The sequence below is a fragment of the Carassius auratus genome, chromosome 6 (genome assembly GCF_003368295.1).
Source record: "Carassius auratus strain Wakin chromosome 6, ASM336829v1, whole genome shotgun sequence".
Taxonomy (NCBI): domain Eukaryota; kingdom Metazoa; phylum Chordata; class Actinopteri; order Cypriniformes; family Cyprinidae; genus Carassius; species Carassius auratus.
The window spans coordinates 26,072,244-26,096,160 of record NC_039248.1 but is presented as its reverse complement, the minus strand read 5'-3'; the positions used below and the strand labels follow the sequence as shown (position 1 = coordinate 26,096,160).

At 36.2% G+C, this 23,917-nt stretch overlaps 1 protein-coding gene across 1 annotated transcript; it reads right to left on the bottom strand.

Annotated features, from left to right (window-relative positions):
* Window positions 1–12: 12 nt before the first annotated feature.
* LOC113088873 (tubby-related protein 1) lies at window positions 13–7,804 on the bottom strand. The gene is made up of 13 exons (XM_026255854.1): window positions 7,656–7,804; window positions 5,018–5,141; window positions 4,828–4,932; window positions 4,095–4,232; window positions 3,882–3,992; window positions 3,663–3,806; window positions 3,043–3,128; window positions 2,739–2,906; window positions 2,142–2,254; window positions 1,925–2,033; window positions 1,722–1,820; window positions 1,339–1,510; window positions 13–596 (listed from the first exon to the last, which is right to left on the bottom strand). Exons 1-13 carry the CDS (start codon window positions 7,668–7,670, stop codon window positions 463–465), a joined length of 1,518 nt encoding a protein of 505 aa, XP_026111639.1. The 5' UTR covers window positions 7,671–7,804; the 3' UTR covers window positions 13–462.
* Window positions 7,805–23,917: the final 16,113 nt, after the last annotated feature.

The window sequence follows — 23,917 nt, the reverse complement described above, 5'->3', positions numbered from 1 at the left end:
GGGTGAACTATTCCTATGAACAAAGTGCATTTTCTATTCATGTTATTAGTATAAGATAACAGTTTTTAAGCCAATTTACTAAAATGTTGAACAGACAATGTTAAAACACATTTTTGCTAATTGCATTGTATGCATAACCTAAAACTTTCCCTTTTCAAACACACATCACGTCTAATGTGACCTCCTCACCACCGGGGTAATTAGCATTTTTCAAACTCTCAAATCAAACATCTCAATGCTTTCTCAGTTCACCCACTCTGTCTACAACCATTACTTGATTTTAGCCCAAGCGGATATTACCAGCAGATCTCTCTATGGCATGTAAAATCATGCAAACTCACATGCAATGGTGGCTATATTTTACAGATTCATGGATTTCAGTCTTGTTGTGAATTGAGCCGATGCTGATTGAGAACGTGTGATGAAATAACAGAAAGACACCAACAGGACGTGTTTACGCTTTTACTCGCAGGCGATTTTGCCATCAAAGCTGGAGAGGGCGATGGCAAAGGCTTGCACGGCACACAGAGGATACCTGTAGTCCAGAGTGAAGGCATCGTCTGCGACTCTCCCAAACTGCATCACAATATAGTCCTCTGAAATGTAGCACAAAAAAGGGCCATGCAATGCTTTATTTGCTTAGCAAACATACCATTTTTAATGTACTTTTCAACATCAAACTGTCCAGTGCTGATAGGCACTGCATATTGCACAGCATATACTTTTAGTTTTACGTTTACAATTAGTGAAACAGTATGCAAAGTATCATCACTATGAAATATCTTCAAATATGATTATTTGGCATTTCATTTTTGTGTACAAATGTCTTCACTTTTGACAGTTATTCATCAATAGAGAGATTAAAATAACAGCTAATATTATTTCTGGTACTTTTGTTAAACTGGAAATTGATAATGAAGTTAAGTGCAGTGCATTGTGGGATGCATTAACAAATTTGGCAGACTTTATTTGAACACAAATTCAAGAGCGTTTAAAGTGTATAAGTTATCAGTATATGCCCAGTGATCATGTTGATTTTAGAACTATGCTCTAACACAGTACTACTGTTATTGTTAAATAAAACTGTTACATTTTAAATAGTTGTTTTCAAATAGTCTAATAAATATTAGATTTAATAAACCTATGCAACTGACAGGAATAAAATTGCAATACTAAAATGACTACAACTAAAACGTTGTAGTGAAGTAATAAAAGTTAAATAGAAATATTTAAAAACTGCTAAATAAGTAGCACTCAAGTGTGCTTTTTCAAACATACCTTAGCTTTTGTTTTAGAGCAATATCAACAGCTCTACAGAGATATGGTTGAGTTACTTACGGTCTTTGTTATGCACAATCTGGAAGTTTTTGATGGAGGCCTGTGTGACCCTGCCGCTGAAGTTTAACACGTGTGACGCCGTTTCTTCATTCCACACTGGCGTCTTATTGCGCAGCTCTATCAAGTTTTCCATATTTCTGTTCTGATGTCTAATGAGGAGGCCATCATTTTCCTGTTGGGAAGCAGTATATTCAGATGTCATTTTAACAAATATATACTTTTCTTTTTTTTTTTTTTTTTAAATGAATAAATACAAATATTTATAGTTGAATAAATAAAATAATTATATATATATATATATATATATATATATATATATATATATATATATATATATATATATATATATAAATCAAATAGATAAATATTTGTTTTTAACTTACACTACGTGGTCGTAATGGGACTCGTTCTCCGTCTTTGCTCATGCCAGGAATAATTACAATCATTCGCCTTGGTCCTTTCATACCCAAAACATTTGTTTCCTAAAGTCACGATGCAAATTATTGTTAGTAAAATATAGCATGCATTAAGTAACTGATTAGTGATTCAACCAAATTGACAGTGGTTACAGTAAATGTTGCCTTACATAGATAATGGCTGCTAATTCCTGCCGTGCGTTAGACATGTCCGGCAGAGCTCTGTCCGGATGCAGTGCATTATCAAACACCGTGAACTTAGTACCCATCAGATTTGACCTGAAATATACATGCAAATATCCTTTAAATCAAAGAGAGTGTGTTACAGACCTGTAAAAGAGTCTGTGAGGAGCAGCTACAATAACTGTGGTTAGCAAACCCACTAACCTCAGCTTCCCAATGAAGTTTTCCCCTCCTCTGGAGAGGTCGGTCGGGTCAATGGAGATCAAGTAGTTTGAGGTTGTGCTTTTTTTCCTCTTTCTTCCCGCTAACAAAAACACCTGGATGTAAGATTGACAACAGAATATGTAACAACATGTGAATTCAAACGATTCTAGATTGATAAGATAAATGTCTTTTATTCACCAAGGATGCATTAAATTTATCAGAAGTGAGAGTAGAGGCTTGTATAATGTTACAAAAGATTTCTCTTTAAATAAATGTGGTTACTGAAAAATGTTATCACTGTCTCCACAAAAATATGACGCAACACAACATTGATAATCAGAAATGTTTCTTAAGCAGCGAATCAGTATATTATTCTGATTTCTGAAGATCATGTGACACTGAAGACTGGAGGAATGATGCTGAAAATACAACTTTATATCCCAAGAATAAATTACATTATAACATATAATCACAGAGAAAATTACTGTTACTGTTTAATGTTAATGTCAAATAAATGCAGTCTTGGTCCACATTTAAAACTTCTTTAAAAAAAATCCACACCATGAAAGCCTATACAGATAAATGTAGATGTCGTACTTTCTTCTCGTCGTCCAGGTGCAGGTAGTATGTTGGGTAAAGGCCTCGGTCCATCCCTCTTTTGTCACGGGTCACTTTGCACCTTACCGTGACGCCCTGTTGTGCAGGCTGAAGAACGAACTCCTCCAGATTGTCAAACTCGATGGGAGGAGAAGGTGCTCGCTCCTCCTTCACAGGAATGACAGAGGTCATCTTAGAAACTTCCACCATGGTAATCATAGTTCCCACCCAAAAATCATTAATTGAGAGAAATGGTGATAAATGAATACCGGAATGAGAATAATGTGAAATATAATGAATTCACCTTTTTGCCTTTTTTCCCTTTGCCCTTTTTCTTTTTCTGTGTCACTTCTGAATCAGAGTCTTCAGTCTCTTCTGCTTTAGCAGGACCTGAGGAGGAGAAACAATCAAATTAGACATGGAAACAGCCATGTGATGTCATTTTATGGAAACAAATCAGTTGGGACATACTTTAGACAACAATTAATATCCAATCTCCTCACACTATGGCATTTAACCCTCCATTTGGCCCTTTAAAGGGATAGTTCACCCAAAAATGAAAACTCTGGCTGTCATTGACTTCCATAGTTGAAAAAAAAAAAATACTATGAAAGTCAATGGCAGCCACAAACTGTTTGATTACCAGCAATCTTCAAAATATCTTATTTTATGTTCAACATAAGAAAACAACTCATACAGGTTTGGAACGACATGAGGGTGAATAAATGATGACAGAATTTTCATTTTTGGGTATCCCTTTTATTCAGTGAAGAATACATGTGCACAAAAACAAAACATAATACAGCAGGGTACACATAAAAAACAACATGGAATTTTCTTTATTATTAAAGCTTTTATATTGGTTTATGTCAGCAAGTAAAACAATGTGTCCCCTAATGGCTTTAAGAAAGGACCAGAACTTACTTTTGGTCTTTTTTGTCTTTTTGTCCTTGTCTTTGTCCCCTCCTGTCTGAAACATGGACGCTGGGGTTGAGCTGCTCTTCTTCTTCGTCTTGCTGGTTTTGGTTTCTGGTTGGCTCTCATCTTCACTCTCAGATTTGGCAGCTGCTTTACGCCACATTTGCAAACATTATTCTGAATCAGCAAATAGACATGCATGTAGAAGAGCTCTCAAAACATTACCTTTCTTTTTACTCTTGGTTTCAGGCTTGTCTCCATTGATCTGAAACATGGAGGCTGGTTCCTTTTTCTTGGCTTTAGATTTTCCTTTACTATCTACATCCTCTTTGACATCTTCATGAAGCAAACAGAAATAAAACAAGTTATTGAATTGAACTAAACGAATCCCTTAATAGATGCTTAAAGTAGTTTAAAGACGATGTGAACAGAGGACACCTTTTGATTTGGACTTCTTGTCTTTTTCTTTCTCTTTTTCCTTTCCATCAGAACTTTCTTTTGAAGTCTTTTTCTTTGTCTTCTTCTGAGGAGTGGTCTCTTCATCATCCTCCTCCTCATCATCATCTTCTGTAGAACCTGTTTTGTAATAAACAGATAAGTGCTCAGATATTATAAACAAAATCTTGTAGAGTTTGCTTTTCAAAAATACAAAGTAAGAGCAAATTGCTATTTCTAATTAAAAAAGGACTTTTTAAAAACTCAAAATATTAAAACTTGCAATCCAAATGTAGAGATTTCAATATGAGCTCAAACATTTCATATCATATATCAAGTAAATAAATATATTAAAGTATTATTAAGGTAATTTCAGTGTTCCTATTGTTAACTAAGGCTCATTTGTGATAACTGAAAAAGCTGTAATAAAATAAAATAAAAAATAAATATTACATGACAATCTAAAACTTTGACATTTGAAGAAATGTTGCCTTTGCAACTAAATGCAATGAAATAAGATGAAGTTGGAATAAATAACTACAGCTAAAGCAAGCTAAATAACATATAAATAAAATGATAATCATATAAAAAAAAAACTAAACAAATAACTAAAACTTGAAACATTTAAAATAGAATATGTACATAATACAAAAAGATCACATTAATTTCATATAAATAACATTAAGACAACACTAATAGTATATAAATGACACTAAAACAACACTAGGACACTTACTCTTCTTCTTCTTCGGGGCACTTTTTGCTTTCTTTTTGCTTTCCTTCTCCTTCTCTGTTGATTCTTTGTCCTTCTCCAGTTTCTTCTTCTTCACCTTCTCTCCATCTGTGAGGGAGGTTGGTGAGAGTTGTGTAAACAGACTGACAGAAGCGCAGTGATGTAACATCAGGACATGAGCTCTCTGCCGTACTCTGAGTGACCGGGCTGCTCTCGGCCGGCAGATCCAAGCTCTTCTTGCTCTTGGTCTTTTTGGGTTTGGCTTCGGTGCCGTTGGTCTCTGCTGGAGTCGACTCGGGCTTCTTCTTTTTGGGCTTCTGTAATATTCTGCATTTAAAAATGACATTATTGTAATAAACATATCAGACAATTAGCTATTATTAAAAGTAATCAAAGCTAGAAAGTTAGATTACTCACCAGTAAGCATGCAAGTGAAAGCAACGAATAAAAAAAGAACAATATATTTGAATATAACTCTTGGTCAATAAATAGGCATTTTTGTCATTTTTTGTTTTAAACAAACTCACCTATTTATATATACATTTTTCTTTAATGTTGTCCTTAAACCTAAAATCAAAATTCAGTCTTTGATTCAATTTTTTGATCCACTGCTGACTACTGACTGCACATGTGAATAGATATATTAAATATCTATATATATATATATATATATATATATATATATTTTATATATAGTTATGATTTGTTAACCAGATATATATAAAAAAAAGAAACTGCATACAAACACACACACACACACAAACACACATTTATATACAGGTAAGTATATATTTGGACACGGAGAAAATTTGGTATGCCACCAGAATGGAAATAAAATGAAACAATATGAAATTGAAGTGCAGACCTAAAGCTTTAATTCAAGTGGTTTAACAAAAATATAACATAAATGTAAGGATTTACGAACATTTTTATACACTGTCCCCCCATTTTCTGGGGCTCAAATGTAATTGGCCAAATAAATATAATATGAAAACAAATGTTTAATTTGAATGTTTTGTTGAGAATCCTTTGCAGGCTATGACTGCCTTACTTCTGGAACTGATTGACATCAGAAGAGACTGAGTTTACTCCTTTGTGAAGCTTTGCCAGGCCTTTACTGCAGCTGACTTCAGGTGTTGTTTGTTTGTGGGTCTTCCTGCCTTTAGTTTTGTCTTCTGTGAGGGAAATGCATGCTCAATCGGGTAGAGATCAGGAGATTGATTTTGCCATTGCAGAATATTCAATTTTTTTTATCTTCAGAAACTTCTGTGATGCTTTTGGTGTGTGCTTTGGGTCACTGTCCATTTCTACTATGAAGCGCTGCCCAATCAGCTTTGCTTCATTTGGTTAAATCTGGGCAGAATTCTTCCAGCTGCTTCTGACCTCTGTCACATCATCACTAAACACCAGAAACCCAGCGTCACTGGAAGCCATGCGCGCTCATGCATCACACTGCTCCATCATGTTTCACAGATGATGTTGTGTGCCTTGGATCACGAGTTGTTCCAAGCCTTCTCCAAGCATTTTTTTTCTTCTCGTCATTCTGGTACAGCTTGATCTTAATTTCATCCGTCCAAAAAGAATGCTTTTCCAGAAGTGGTCTGGCTTTTATAGATGCTTTTCGGCAAAGTCTAATCTGGCCTTGTTTGCACCTTCTTCATACACAATGATATCTTTTTGAAGCATAAGATTGCATCATCTTTAGATCCATTGATATAACAGCAGTGATCTGATGCATAACCCCATTATACAACACATCCTGTTTGTGCGTGATTAAGCTGCAAGGGTCAGCGATGCAAAACCCTCACATTTATCTGGTATTCTTCTGTATTTCATAGATATGTGTTAATAAGTTAAACCGAAATCTTTTCACCCTCATATATATATATATATATATATATATATATGGTCTGAAACAGGAGACACCTAGTACTGTCTGTGAGTCTGAAAATGTGTGTGTACGAGTGTGTAAGTGTGTTTGATTCACTTAAGACGCAGCCAGAATAAGACTATTAATACCGTCACCTTAGTCAATCCCTGTCATGAGGTGCAGAGGAAACCCTTAATTCAACCATGTATCCATTCAGTTAACAACAAAAAATATACAGTAGCAAAATAAGTTTGAAATAAGTTTGATCTTAAATAAGGTTAAACATTTAAGTATTTGTGCTGTCTAAATGAACTCACATTGTGTTTGTAGGTCATCTTTAATAGTTTAAGTAAAACTGAATGAGACGTATTTACATTTATACTTCAAAAGGATCTGTCAAGCTCTGAACCCTTGAGCTAAACACATCATTATAAAACATTTTCTTGATTATTAGGACTTAGCACATAAATGTGATATAAATCTGCAATGCCTAATATTTCCCACTTGTAATGCTAACAGCCCTACTAGTTATTTTAGTTTATGCAAATATAAAAAAAGCTAAATATTTTACAGCCATTTAGCATTTCTCATCACAAGCAAGCAACAGAACAAGGTGATAAACTAATATTGAAATGCATGGCTGGAAGGGTTTGATTCAGTCATTTGCACGTGTCTGTAACAAGCTTTGCAATTATATATATCACTGAACCTTCCTGTAAAACTAGGAGTGACCTCACTATAACTCACTACTCGGTATGTTTTTTTAATTATCGATACATTCCTTGCCTTTAAATCCATTCTGATGACAGATCTAGTTTAAAACCGAAGATGAATATTAGTGATTCGATCTCTGATTGTCCTCCAGTGAATCAACATTTAGATCAACAGCTATTCAGAGGATAATAATAACTATAATAGCCACAACATGCTTTATGCAATCAATCAATTAAAACAAGCTCACCTTTTCGGCAGACATGTCCTTTATCTTCAGACTGTACCCAGTGAAGTTGAACAAAAGCAAGCGAGGCCTGCGGTGATGCTAAGCTAGTAATGAGAAAGTGTGGAGCTTTACTCACTGAAGCTCCATCAGCAGAAAGTTGCTAAGAGGATTTTCCCTCTGTCCATCTGTCATTCACACCACGGCCTGAAGAAGAAATAATATGACAAGATGGGTAACTGACAAATGGATGTCAAATTATAGATTTTAGACTAAACTTTATATATGAGGAATGAAGGAAATGACATTTTCAGCTTTTTAATCACATTTTGCCTATAGTGGACATGGAAGCAGATCCACATAAACTCCTTAAGTTGAATTAACAGTTAGAAGAAACATCTTTCTCATTTAGATGCTTGAAGATGCCTTATTTATTTACTTCTTGTTGAGGTCCAACATGTTTTAGGAAGGACCCACTGATATTGCATGCTAAAAAAAAAAAAAAAAAAATTGTGTCACTCGAATCTAATGAATCAAATAATTGCTGTCAAAATTATGACCCAATGACATTTTGACCCATTATTTGGGAAAATATTAGATCAGGTAATTATATTAAATGATGATGAGAAGCTTTTCTGATTGAAATCACTAAAAAATTCTGATTGAAACCACTTTTTTGATTGAAATCACTTGAAAAACGTAATCATAATTTGAATAGATATGATTTTGGATATATTCTGTGATTCTGTCTGTCCGGAGAAACATAATTGTATTTATGTTTATTCATTATTTATATATTACTTATTATATTTATATATTGTTGATTTTATTTCATTGTTGGTTTTTCATTTATTTTTGCTTGTTTAATCATTTTTTTTATTTATTATTGGATTACATTTACGTTTATTCATTTATTGTATTTATTTATTCATTTATTTGTATTCATTTATTTAATTTTATTTGTTTATTTTTATTTATTTTTATCCAATTTAATCATGTATGTATTTATTTATTTTAATTCTATTTATTTACTCTTGTTTATTATTTGTTAGCTTTTTTATTATAATTTTATTTAACTGTTTATTCGTTAATTTGTATTTTTTACTTTATTCAATTATCAGCTGCTGCTTGTCCTGCAGATGAGCACTGCTCCTGAACATCATGCATAAGGAACACGTTAATTAATGTAAATACTGGGATTTCTTAACAATGATACCTGATCCATATCACTGCTGAATTTATAACTCACTGCTGCTGCCTTGATGGGTCCCAGCTTTCAGTTTAGTTGAATCTGTCATTGCTAAATGTGTTTTTTTGACACACACCCTGCTGACATATCTAACAAACATTTGACTTTGGTCTAGCTGAACATAAAGATTTGTTTACCAGATTTTTTGCTTTTTGTGAAGAAAACTGCAGGTGGTCAAAGATGAGACACTTTGACAGCTTCAGGCCAGACAGTATCTGTAGGTCACGAGGTGTACAAGCGTCTGGAACCGACTGCAGGATGAAGAGCTTATCGATGGACTGAACGGTAGAGCTTTCTCCTCTTATTGGTTTAGCTCTACTTGGCCCATGCAAAAGCAGCTCATGAAGGCCACTGACTGATTAACCTCTGACAAACGCTGGAATAGTGTGAATACATTTGTGAATGTCAGATACATTCATAACTAGAAGTTCATCTTATATTTAAACACTGTTAAACTCAATATTTTAAGACTTTATTAAAATTCTAATCATAAAGAATAATAATAATTATTATTATTATTTCTTATGGCACTGTATGCATCAGTTAGAATCTTTCTTTTACTGTCTATGGTTAGAATGGTCATATTGCACCCCCTACAGGCAAGTAAAGGTGGTGCATGATTTCATTGACAAGTTTAACAATATAATGTAGAAAATGCATGCCTGGAATTAATGTCAGGATTTACACCCAATAGGTGATGTATATATTTTTTTATTATTTTTATTATTATTATTATTTATTTTTGTATTTTTTTATGTTAACTTTTAATTCACATCTATGGACATCTATTCGACATGGAAAAACATTCTCTTTCCATGTACAATAAATACTCTCTGTCTTAATAAATAATATTTTATAATATTTATTTACATGAATATTCTTATCTTATTCTTAATTAATTACTGTATAAAATTGGTGACACACACACACACACATGCATGTATCATCAAATATGTATCAGGTTCATTATAGACATTATAAGTAAAGCCATTAAAAACATAAATTTTACTTTAAATATTTTTTTATTAAAATGTTTGTTTAATGTTTAACACTTTCATTTAATGTTCTAAAAATAATAAAACTGAAATAGAAAAAAAATGAGAAATTATATAAATATAAAAAAGGCAAAATACACTACAAAATTATAAAAAATTAAACTTAAAATAAAAATAATAATAATTTAAAACTTTTAATAAAACTATAACAATGTCTCCGCGGTACTAATTATTTTAGTATTTTTAAGTAAATATTTCTTGCCCTGACGCTAGATGGCGATATAGTTAAATACAATAAAATTAAATGTGGACACTGGCTCAAGATCATGTTTTATGGTGAAATGAAGCTGATTGTGCTGCAGTGCTTCATCCGCTGTTTCCGCCATCCTCCCGTTCACAGATCATGGAGGTTCAGAGGTGGAGCTCAAGATCTTAAAGAGACAGTGCAGTTTATGATGCAACTCTGCAGTATTCTCCAGATCACCAGTTTAGAACTAAAACCGAACTACTGAAATGCTCCTCTTAAACCTATCAGTTTAAAAATAAAAATAAAAACATTTTCATTTGGTTCATATTTACATACAAATAATAAACAATAATTGATAGCTTATAATATAAATGTGTTTACTTAAACTATATAGCCTACGATCTTTACTACATTGAAACAGATTTTTGAAATAATGCAGAAGCAGCAGAAGAAGAGCTACTTAAGGACGTGACCTCACTCCAGCGGCTTTATTATTCACATTCACAATCACAAACAATGAGGACAACCCATGGAGATGTGGGTCAGAGAAGTGCACACGCTCATGAGGGACACACACGTGTGTGTGTGTGTGTGTGTGTGAGAGAGAGAGAGAGAGAGAGAGAGAGAGACTCAAACTAAACAAAGGCAACAGGATACTGCATAACTGTAAAACAAATGCTGGATCCAGCAGCAGATGAGCACACAGAGGAAAATACAGTCTGAAAATGTCCTGCTGACCTCCTTTCACCGAATGAGTTTTCCCATGATGCAACGGCCTCTGCCAGAAGGCTGGATAACAGTACAGGAAGGAAACTCCAGTTTAAACTACAGTGGTGCTTGCCTGTACGAATCCTGTATCGCTCTTCCATGCAGTGAATCAAGTATTCTGGGTGGTTGCCAGGGTGTTGCTATCCTACTTCTATGGATTTAGTGTTTTTTTAACATGTTATCAGTAACCGTGCTATGCAGCTTCTAAGGTTAAAGTGTTTTAAAGTATGTCGCTCTACAGTAACTATGATGAACTGGGTGTTTGCCAAGGCATTGCTATGCAGCTGCTAAGGTCAGAGCGGTTTTTAGCATGTTACATTGCAGGTACTAGGATGGGATGTTATATTTGGTTGCCAGGGTGTTGCTATGAGTGTTTTTAAACATGTTACTATTAATAACTAGGATACTTTGGGTGGTTGCCTGGGTGTTTATATGCAACTTCTAATTGTTTTTTAGCATGTTGCTCTGCACTGGTTGGGGTGTTCAGGGATTTTTAAAATGGGCTGCTGTGGAGCTACATTGAATTTTCTCATTGAATTTTATTTCTTTTTTTTTCAAGTCAGATGTTCTGAGTGGTTACCAGGGTATTGATATGCAGTATGCATTCTAGTGTGTTGCTATGTAGTTCCTAGGGTGTTCTGAACATTTGTTCCTTTGTCAGGGCAAAGTTACTTATAGTTGCAATTACGGCATTTTTTGCAACTTGCTATGCAGTTTGTTAATTGGTGTTAAGTGTTTTGCTTTTTTTAGTTACTAGGATGTGCTAGGTGGTTGCCAGGGTGTTGCAAGTCAATTGCTAAGGCACTCCAGTGTGTTGCTATGCGGTTAATAAGGTGCTCAGAGTTAGGGATTTCATTCAGATCCTTAACCATAAATATGCACTTTGCAGATACTTGTATCTAAAGCGACTAAAGCATGCCACTTCACCATAGACGCCCCCAATTGTCTGCTGTGCCCCACCAAAGTCCATAAACTAAAACCACATCATAGTGCTGATCTGGGATCAGATTTTTTTCAGGTGTTGCAGAGTTTTCTGAAAATGTGAGCAAAATTACAATAATGCCATAGAAAACAATAATACTTGACATGATGTTTCTTAAAGAACAGATCAGAAATAAAATAATGAAGCTGATAGCATAAAAAGTCTAATTTAATAACAATAGTTACATTACATAAAAAACTTATCCTTACCATTTTCATGTATACAGAAAATAATCAGCTTTTGACACGCTGCATTCTTGTTAGTGTCTGATCTTTCAACATGTTTCATCCTGCAACCTTTGTCTACACTTTTGCTCGGTCCCCGTTGTGCAATGTGATAAATACGGCAAATTGTCACCAGCTGGTCAATAAACAGTTAACTCAAACTTGTGCGGTTTGGTCAGGGACTGATTACTCTGAACAATTCTTAAAGATCATGTGATAATGCCCTAGGGAACATCGCACCGAAAAAAAAAAACTGGAAAAATATTCTGTAATGCAAGATTGTAAAAGTGATATTAGACCTCATTTAGGTGCCATTGCTTATGCTTATGATGATGAATAATGCAGGCTTTTTTTACCAAATGAACCCCACCGAAAAACATGTATTTTAGCCCCCGAACGTGACATATATTTTTTTTAGTGGGGAACCCCCCTCGAAACACAATTATGCTAGTTTTTGGCTAGTTTTGAGTAGCAACAAGGTAGGTCTTGTTGTGAAAACCTGGCAATCACCTACACACACACACACACACACACACACGCAAGTCTGAGTGAATGAGAACAAAGTCAATAGTTGTGGAACTCCAAGGCTGTCAAGGCTATTTTATTCTCTAAACACTGGTTATTGTTAGCAATAATAACGTTACCTGCTTGATGGACAGTGATCCTACCATTCACTTAGTAACCCTCATATCATTCCTATCAACCCCTAAAACAACACAGACACCTCTAGAACATCCTAGCAACCCAGAACACCCTAGTAACTACCCAGAAACCCTCAAAACAATCTAGCAACCCCTAGAACATCCTGACAACCACTCAATAACCCTCAAAACACACTAGCAACTCCCAAAACTAACTAGCAACCACCTAGCACCCCTAGAACACCCTTGTAATAGCCCCATAACTCTCAACATCTTAGTAACCCTTAGAACACCCTAGCAACTACCTACCAACCCCTTTCAACCATCTAGAAACACATAGGACATCATACCAACCACCAAGCAATGCATAGTACACCCTATAACCCAGCAACCCCTAGAACATTCTAGCAACCCCAAAACACCATATAAACCCCAGAACAACTTCACAATCTCCCAGTAATTGATAAACCACTATAGCAACCACAGAGCAATGCATAGAACACCCTAGCAACTCCAAGCAACCATCTAGCAACCCCAATACATCTGATCAACCACCCAACAACCCCCAAAACAACCACAGAGCAATGCCTTGAACAACCCCAAGAACAACCTACCAATCATCTAGCAAACCTCATACAATCCTATCAACCACCCACCTAAATCAGCAAACTATCATTTAAAAAACATTTCAAGAATTAGATGTTTTGTTTCCAGCCAAGACTTGGAGAAACTTGTTCTTTTCTTTATCTCCAGCAGGGTGGACTATTGTAATGGGCTCCTCACCGGCCTTCCCAAAAAGAGCATTAGACTGCTGCAGCTCATCCAGAACGCTGCTGCCAGGATTCTGACTAGAACCAGAAAATCTGAGCATATCACACCAGTCCTCAGGTCCTTACACTGGCTTCCAGTTACATTTAGGATTGATTTAAAAGTACTTTTACTCGTATATAAGTCACTAAATGGCCTAACCCCCCTCAAGAAACAGCACATCCTAGAAACTACCTAGAAATCCCTGGAAAACCACATCAAAAATCTAGCAAATGCAAATCCCCCTAGCATCCATCTAGCACCCCCCATATCAACCACTCAAACCCCAAAACAAACCAGAAATCCCTAGTGAACCCCGATAACCACCCAAAAGTCTTAAATCAGTAAGTCCTATAAACCTTATTTTAACCCTTCTTTTAAAACCTTTTCCACATTTTCAAAAAAGTCTGACTTTTACACAGACAAAAAGTGTACAATGAAAGCATGAAATGTATATAAAAAAAAGTGTGCTCCAGCATGTTGTTGTTTCAGGATAGGTCTTATGCAAACAATGTAACCACAGAAATCCCAGCTGAAATGCCTTGCTTTTCTCAGTTAATTTAATGTGTAAATGAGAAATGTGCAAGGACTGCATTGAAAGTCACTAAGCCTGCCCAAGTATACACATGCGGAGCAGGTGACAAACCTCTGATGGTATTGTTAAAATTAAGTGGCTTTCATTGAGTCCTTATTTCACATGAATGTCACTGCATACTGATGGGAGAAGTGAACAGAACTTCGGTTCTCTCCGCAGCTTCAGCGTTGCGTTACACAGGATGACATCAGTGTGGAGGGACTCTGGGTAATAGCTCCTGTGGGAGAGGCCACGTCCTTCAGCTGCTGGCGCCGAAGAGACTATTAGACCCTGCAGCGTCCCCCCAGTGCTCGAGTAACGTGCCTAGGATGTTCCCCAGCCACCGCCCTTCAGCTCCAGCCATTATGTGTCATTAAGGCAGTTGGGGCCATTTGGTGAGGTCTCCCAAAAAAAGGCAAAACTATCTGTCTGTCAGAGCCAGTTTGTTATAGAGAGCACTGTCAGATGAGGTCACAGGTAGCACTCAGTTGTTAAAGGTGGAATAAAGCCATAAAAAAACACATTGAGAAAAAACACTTGCTTTTTAATATGCAACTAAGACAAAGTTTAAGAACAGTTTAAAAAATTTTTAGCCTGACCAAAGGAGTTTTAATATGCCTGAAGGAGGAGGATTTGTTAGCATTTCCATTTAGCTCAATGGCAACGTCCAGTTGTTGCAAGCAGTCCTGGATGAACATGACCTGGATGCTGCCATCAGATTGGAAATATGGAAACTCAGAAAACCTATATTGCTGTATTACTTTTCAAAAGTTTTGGGTTGGTGAAATGTTTTATTTTTTTTTAAGGTATTACTTTTGTTCAGCAAGGAAGCATTAAAAGTGGAAATAAATATATTTATAATGTTACAAAGGATTTAATCATTTCAAATAAATGCTGTTCTTTTAAACTTTCTATTCATCAAAGACACCTTACAAAAATCTAACCAGGAACATAGTGTATATAAGTCTTTGTCAAGCCAACATGCAATCTTAGTCACAAGTTTCTTGATAAACTTTGCTGTTCTAGTTGAAAATGATCTTTATACTAATTTATTTGAATGTTATAATTACATGCATTCAAAAAGGTGCCTTCCAAAAGAACTATATAATAGAATAAAGAGCTTTTACATGAAATATAAGAAGATTTACAATGTCACTTTGCAGAAGGTGCACAGTAGTGTGTCCTGCACTCTTAAAAATAAAGTTGCTTTAGTGACAAACCTTTAACAACCAAGCAATTTTCCACAAAAAAATTTTTTTAAACATTCTTTACACTAAGACATTTTTTTTTTTTCGAACATGTTCTTTGGGGAACCAGGAATTGTTCTTCTATGGCATCATTGTGAAACCCTCCTTATTTTTTAAGAGTGCAGAGCATCACCGGTAATGAAGATCTTTGGGATGTAGAGTGTCCTCTTTCTGGTTCATGCTCCCTGTCCGAACTCCCAGAGCAGCTTGCCGTTGGCACATGTGCCACCTCTGCCCCCCCCCCACCCTGACCTACTGTCCGCACCGACACCCTCCTCATGGGTACCAGCCCGACCCCCTTTCTCTCTCTCTCTCTCTGTGAGCTCGTCTTCCTCCGAGACAGTCAGCGGGAGCTTTAACCACAGTCGGCTCTTTTCTTGAACCGGTGCCAATGGAGGCTGGCCCTGGACGCCACAGCTGAAAGTTTTACAAGCGCTCCGGTCAGAAGGCAGGAAGACAGACTGAGAGATTTGTAAGGGCAGCTTCTCTTTCTTTATTCACTTGCGCTCTTGTGCTTTATTTATATCTGTGTCCCTCTCTCTCTCTCTCTCTCTCCCCAAGTTGGGCATCAAGAAATGGTACTTTCTTCCCCTTCAGAGAGTTTATAGAGCAAGAGAAAGATAAAATGCGACACGAGGACAGTACTTTGAGAATTAAATGGACAAATAACAAAAGGACGAAAGGGGGGCTCTGACGTCACACACTGTGCTGCCCATGACAATGCCTGAAAGGAGAGAAAGACAGGACGATTACAACTCTTTCTCTCTCTTTCTGTCACAATATCTGCACTGTCGGGAAAGAGACGGCACACTTTTTGGCAGGTTGACGCTGGATTATTGCACAGATCTCGCTGCATCCTGCTTTCTTCAAAGCTGAGAAGGATATAGTACAGTGTTAGCACAAACTTTGACCACAAGTCCTGTGACAAGTCGCCGTCTCGCGCTCTTTGTCCTGGCGGCTCGGGTTTAACTTTCTCACTCTGCCCTCCTGCTTCAGCACAGCAAGAACTCTTTGAAAAGGACTCAAAGTTTTTTAAAAAGGAGCTTGAATTGGTTTCACCTGGGAATGCTGACAATCGTGGATTTGCTTTCAGGATCCCGACTTTTAATTCAATTTGAACATGCACATAGCAAAGCTATGAACAAAAGTTTATGTGCACGAATGCCTATGAATAAACATCAACGTTTATTGCATGGAACATGCAGGCAATAGGAGGACAGCTAAAGATGCTGCGAATGACTTCTGTAAAACAGGAATCGAAAGGCTTGCACCTGGGATAGATGCCAAACGCTGACAAAAGACTCTTTCGGGAGCCTTAACTCTTTATTTCAGGACGTGTGTCAGATCGTGATTTGGCACTCTGAGTAAGTACATGTACCTGATATCAACATTTTCTATCGCAGCTTTAAGCGACGCCACGCTACTGAGGGATAGGTTGAGATTTGCTTATTTCGCTTGGTTTCAGACCAAGTTCCAAGCCTCACTTCCAGGCCTGAGCCAGGTGACGGTGTTTAGCATTTTGTGTCAACACCCATAGAGGTATTAAACATGGAGGACTGGCTGCTAACCCAACAACAACAGATGAAGCCAAAGAGCGAGCCGCAAGGTGGTCGCACGAGTTGCCGCCTTGTTTTCTTTTCCTTTTTCATACTGTTGTGACCTCTCTCTCTTGGCAGCGGGGCTGAAGTGGGCAGGCGAATAGGAGGGCATAGCTGAATCTGCTCAGTGCTGGCAGGGGTTCGTGTGAGAAGGGCTGTTTGCTCACACACCTCTCTCTCTGCTTTTCCCGTTGGCTTGCGAGCGACGTGGAAACGGTCTCTCCTTTTCTCTCTTCCTCCCTTCTGTTTTTTTTTTTCAGTCGTCGTATAGTACAGTTGTACTTTTTACCCCCATCCGGAGTCTCCCGCGATGTCCCACGAAAAGCTCTCACTCAGGTACTTCCAGCATTTGATTTTCATTCGAAAGCTTAGTTTTCATTTTATACTTTCTTGTGTTGCAGTATCATAGTTTTGCTCTGATTTTCGCTGCTCCTCATCCTCATCTTCCTCCAGCACATGTCGTTTATCTGCCTCCGCCGCCGCCGCCGCCATGATAAAGCGCGCTTCATTTCTGTCCGTTGAGACATTAAAATTTTTTTTTCATAAAAAACAAATATTGTTAGATAAACTCCAAATGTGTTCAAGCTAAATTAATGGGTGCGAGTGATTTGGCTTGGTTTTGTCTGCCTTGCGATAGTGCATGACCACTGTTTCTTTTTATACAACCTGTAGCATAATAGCTTTCAAAATGTTTTCAGAGGCTATACAAACATGCGGTTTGCTATTTACAGTACAGTAGAGGGTAAATACGCTCTTTTGTGCTAAGTTACATGTCTGAGGCCTTCAAAACAAAGAGCAGCACTTTACCTGCCAAACTCTGCCAGGAGAAGAAAATTAAACCTACAATCTCACTAAAAGCATTGCAAAAAGATTTGTGACCGTTATTTGTTACTTCTAGGTTGTCTGTTAGGCGGTACACCACATACAAATCTATTCTTCCTCAAGTCTAACATGTTTGGAGGAACCGAGCATTAGAAATGACTAAGACTGAGACCACAGTGAAGAACATACTGTAAAAGGTGAAGAATGAGACTCCTAAATTATATATATAAATCTTCCTGAATTTTATATATGGATTTTATATATGTTATTGAACTGTAATTTGGATCAGATAAATGAGTTTAAGCAAAATCTTTCAGAAACGTGTGTGTGTGTATATATATATATATATATATATATATATATATATATATATATATATATATATATATATTTATATTATATATATTTTTTTTTTTTTTTTTTTTTTTTTTCTGCTTTTTTCAGACTTACACCAAACTGGTGTAAAATAATAATAGTGATACAAATAATTTTAAAACACACTTGATATGTCTTTCTTTCATCTATCGATTGAACTAAAAACACATTTGGAGATTATTTATGCCATTTTGATTAAACATTGCATTTCCATTCCAAAGCACCTTCACGTTTTGTTTGCCTAACTACTTTTGGTTAGTTCATTAACACAGCCTACAAACAATCGTAATCCTTTTAGAGATGTCGAAACTATTGTAAACGAAAACTGCCCTGAACACTGTACAAAGAGAGTAAGAAAAAAAGCAGTAAGGAGGTGGGCGGAGTGATAGACGAAAAAAATGAAAACACTTCCTCCACCCCTCCCTCACTATCCTCAGATGAACTTGTCACGTTACTTGATGATTTTTTTTCTGGTCTGCCCTCTCTACTTCCTGCTATTTTTGTGCTCCCTCCCTCTCTCTCTGTCTGTGTCCGTGTGGTAACCAGGAACAAAGTCACAGACCCACTATCGGGGGGAAAATATTTTGGTAATCACCTGCAATTCTGAAGCAATAAAACCACAAACACCATCACATTATGAAGAAAAAGAGCCTTGTGGATAGCAGCTGAACCCTTGGACATCCAGCTGTAATTACGGCTGCCTGACACTCACCAGAGCAGGTATTTGTCACTAAAGTGATTCGAGGTCTCATTTTGTAGCAGTACAGATCACATTTATCTCACAGCTTTCGAAAAGAAAGAGTTAACAGATCAAGTTATGAGCTTTGAAAAAAAGCACATGGCTTCTCAGTTGAACATGCTGCATGCAAAAATGTTATTTCAAAGCTATATTTTCGATGTTAAAATACTTTATTCTAGTCTTTGTTCAATGTGACAACTCTTAGTAAGTTATTGAGATGTTGATTTCCTTGCAAATTAACTCTTAAAACGTTTACTTGAGAATCCTTACCTTCTCGACGAATGGCGTGAGTTTGTGGGCGGGACTATCTGTTTTTATGAGCAAATAAAACATGCAGGCAGTGTTCGAGGAAACCTATTTGGAAGCAATAATTATTTGTGCAACTCCAGTGCAGCAATTACATACATTTATAGTGTTATTTTCATCGTTTTAATAGAACAGGCCTCATTTAGAAGTGTCAACAAATGCGATGACAAATTAAAAAAAGGTTTTTGTGTTTTAGCTACACTGAAAAAAATTGGTGTAGAAACACTGAACTCAGCGATTTCAAACATTGAATTAAATACAAAATAATAGTGAAACAATATTTTCCTGTATCATATATTTTTAAATTCAACAAACGCTAATTTTGCAACCGCTCTGCCGAATGTTGCAAGCTGCATCTGTTTGCAATACAGCTATCGCATTGATAAGTACTGAACATATACTGAATGCATACGCAAACAAGGTCAACAGGCACTTCCTGTTTAGAATTGCTATTTTTGCATCCAGGGCAAAGAGCTGAAGTTCTGCAGATTGTTAGGGGTCGTGCTACAAATGATAAGCATGTTAAAAAGGCCTCTGATTTGCACCACCGTGGATTAAAACACATTGCATAAATGGACAATTTTTCTAATACAGATGTGGCAAGTGAAATGTCATCTCGCCTTAAATGATCACAAATGCATTTAATTACATTTACTGTCAATTAACATGCAAATATGCCGAAAATGTCCCTTGCAGTAATCATGGCTTTTCTAGATAAAAATGGCAACAGTTTTGGATAAAATAGCCTTTTGGTGCTAAATGGGCATATTAGGTTGCATAAGTTTAAAAATGAAATCTAATTAGACCCCATTTACTTTCTAAAAACACATTCCTGGTCTTATGGTTTGTGATGCATCAGTGCACATTAACCAAAAAAATCAAATATCTTCATAATCTTTCATCAAAATTAAATAAAATAAAATAATGTTTTATATGCATTCCACAGCTAAATAAAAGTTCAAATAAAATACATTTAGTAGATGTCAACACATGAGGAAATGTTGACAGCAGAGGTGAAATAAAAAAAAATACCTTTGCGTTTAACCCCAAGATTGAGGTTAGAGAAACTTAACCACTTCCACTGACAAGCTTGTTCTAGTTTGTCACCATTTTATCAAAAGTATCTCACTGCCAAATATGTTATAACAAATGCTGTTTGAATCGCAGATATGATTTGAGTTATACAAATGTGAAACGGCTCTCTGGTGAAGGAGAGAGTTCAAGTTAAAATGCTTTTTACTGTTTATGTAGAGCTTTGCATATATTATCTCTCACAAGACATGAAGATTTAGCCTCATGTTGACATAGCCATTACTTTGTGTAATGATCCATGGACTTCAGTGAGACGTGGACCATATACTGTGATGGAATAACAAATAGTCCTTTTGAGAGCCAAGAAAAATGTCAGACGAAGCCATAGCACCAGATAAACACAGCAAATGTAGTGAGCTGCCGAACTAGACGACATTTTATGCACCATAAGCCAACGCCAAAAAAAATCCAAGCCGACGTCCTTGGATCCCAGAATGCATTACAAGGAGCTGGAAGACAGAGAGAAATAATGATTAGAAATATACATTTTATGAAATACTGAAAAGTAAAATCTAAAATTGGACTAAAAATTTAGTATTAGCATAGCAAGTTAGTTTAGCAACATGCTTACATCAGACTCTATTGCAAACAACACCAGTTATTAGCACTATTTATATGGCACATGTGCTCTTTTTACACAGATTTGTGGCCTATAAAACATTTTAAATGCACACCGTAAAAACCAATTGTGTTTTGTTTTCCAGTCCAAATATCTAAACGTTTTTAAATCAAGATATATTTACATGAGATGCAAAATTAAATAATATTAGTAGGACTTATATCCTTCTCAGAAAAATCTGCTAATGAGGTCAAAAGACTAAAAAATCCTGGTTTGACCTTTGAATATTTTCTGACCCCGTTGCCAGATATTTTTCTTGTTTTAACCCTCTGGGCCTCTTCATTTTTGGGTCACACTTGGTACCTTTGCAGTCAAAAGTTTTTCCAGGAAAATCAATGTATAATATTTTGTTCATAAATATTTTTTTATGTTATTTAGAATTTTGAGGGGATTGTATGATACTATGCAATATTTATACATTTTTTAGGATAATTTTTTCCCCACTGTTATTTTTTACAATATTTTTTTTGTTACATTTAAATCATGTAGGTTTTGTGTGTGTGTGTGTGTGTGTGTGTGTGTGTGTGTGTGTGTGTGTGGTGTGTTCACATAGCTAATGTTCAACACACCAAATGTCACCCCATTCCACTGAAGCAAAAAATTATACAAAATTCAAGATTTTTTTGTTCCCTAAGTTCCGACTGAAGAGGCCCAGAGGGTTAAACATAAATGCATCACTTTTTGATTCCTCAGCCCTTTAACTGATCCAACATCTCAATTATGAGACTCTCCGCCGGGTCCCCGCTGTCTCGGACAACTGCCAGGCCAAAACATTTCAATCACTGCCATTAATTAGGCCAAAGAGGAATCCAGAATGTTAATGTCCTGCCCCAGTGTCTTTCAGTTCCTCGGTTCACATGCTAATTTATGCAAAGACACGGTGCCGCCATCCCGCCCCTTTACCATGGCAGTCCATTCTTGGGTGACCCCCATCTGCCAGACATCCACCACAGCTCCATCATGCTGGGACGCCATCATCTGTGTATTAGAACAATGCAAACATTCCTATTTCATACGTACATAAAGTTTTAAAGGCATGTGAAAGTTTGGGAACCCCATGCAGAATCTGTGAAGTGATCATTTTAACAAAATAAGAGCAATCATATAAAATTCATGTTATTTTATATTTAGTACTTTCCGCAGTAAGACATTTTACATTAAAGATGTTTACAGCTGAAATGATTAAAATATCCTCCACGACTGTTTTTTTTTTTTTTTTTGTGATGGTTGTTCATGAGTCCCTTGTTTGTTCTGAACAGTTAAACTGAGCTCTGTTCTCCAGAAAAACCCTCCCTGTCCTGCAGATTTTTTCTTTTGCATTTTTGAACCCTTTCCAGCAGTGACTTTATGATTTTGAGATGCATCTTTTCACACTGAGAACAACTGAGGGACTCAAACACAACTCTTAAAAAAGGTTCAAACATTCACTGATGCTCCAGAAGGAAACACGAAGCATTAAGAGCCGGGGGGGCTGAAAACTTTTTGAATTTGAAGATCGAGGTAAATTGTACGTAATCTGTGTTCTGGGAAACATGCAAGTATCTTCTATTGCTTCTGAACGGCAGAAAATAAAAAAAAATTGGACATGTTCAAAAGTCCCCCACTTACCAGAATATAGAAATCAAACTGAAAGATGGTATTGTCACAGTCATTTTGTTAGGGTTATAAAGGTTTCAGTTTTAGCAATATATAGCAATCATTCACCTTTCTTGAAATAAGTAGTCTACAAACCAGTTTCATCTTTCATCACACACGTTCTTGACTTGTAACTGCACACTCGTTTAAGATGGCCGGAAGGTGGCCATTTTGTTTGGTTCTTTCTTTTCCCTCTCTTTCATGCTTTGCTAGCAGACAACATGTAGAGTTATTTAAAGGCAGACAGCTGGGAAAGCTGCGTTCAAATGGAGCAATTAAACGGCATGCAACACCACAGACTTGTGAAGAGCGCAAGGAGAAATCGGGCATTATTTCCTCCTCGTGCGGCTCACCTCTGCTTCATGCCACACGGTCTCTCCTGCAGGTCGAACATGTTAGCACGCTGCTAACTGATGAATATTTGACTAATCTTTTAAAAGGAAATCAGGAAGACACAACGAAGGAAATACTGAAATAGAATCAACGACTTACAAATTTCCTTCTGCACTTCTGAAAGTCACTGTGAACGACAAGAAATGGGAGGTTTTATTAGAGCCAGCGTTTTTATTTAAATCTCTGATTATGGATATTTTTTTATTGATTTTAGCCAAGTAAGAAGACAATATATAAATAGTATATTTATTGTTAATATATGAATATGTGTATTAGGCATACTGATTATTTTTTTTAATAAATAATAATTTTAAGATCAATAAATGTAAGTTTTCAATAAATCAATAAATAAAAAAGCCTTTTAATGTAATTGTGTATGACTCCTAATAAATCTTTTTTTTTTTTTTTTTTTTTATCCCAGTGCAGATTCAGAGAAGAAACGACATCCACGCCGTGTTTGTTTCTGTCCCTAAATCTGAGGTAGTAGATTGAATAGTTGTGGAGTATAAAACCTCCCTTTGAGATAACTATACAATCTACTGTCTTTCTTATGGAGGCAGATTGACCAGCGGTCCACTGAAGAAACTGTGGGAAACACTTTGACCTCAGCCTATATCTTCTCTATTCTGAAGCTGTCCTCCTGTGAACCTGCAGATCTGTGTGTCTCAAGCTGAGGTAGTAGGTTGTATAGTTTGTGGGAAGGATCTCATCCTATTCAGGTGATAACTATACAGTCTATTGCCTTCCTTGAGAGACACAATGAACGAGAGTAAAAACACATCATTATAAACAATGATAGACTTGTAAATGTTAAAATTGGTCAATAAAAAAACAAATATTAGTAAAGTCTCATACTGTTGTTATATTACAGTTGTTATCATTCTTAGTTTATTTATACTGCTATTTTATTTGCTAATATGATTTATTTTTATTTTACATTTCACAATGTTATTGTATCAGCAAAGCAGTTTTG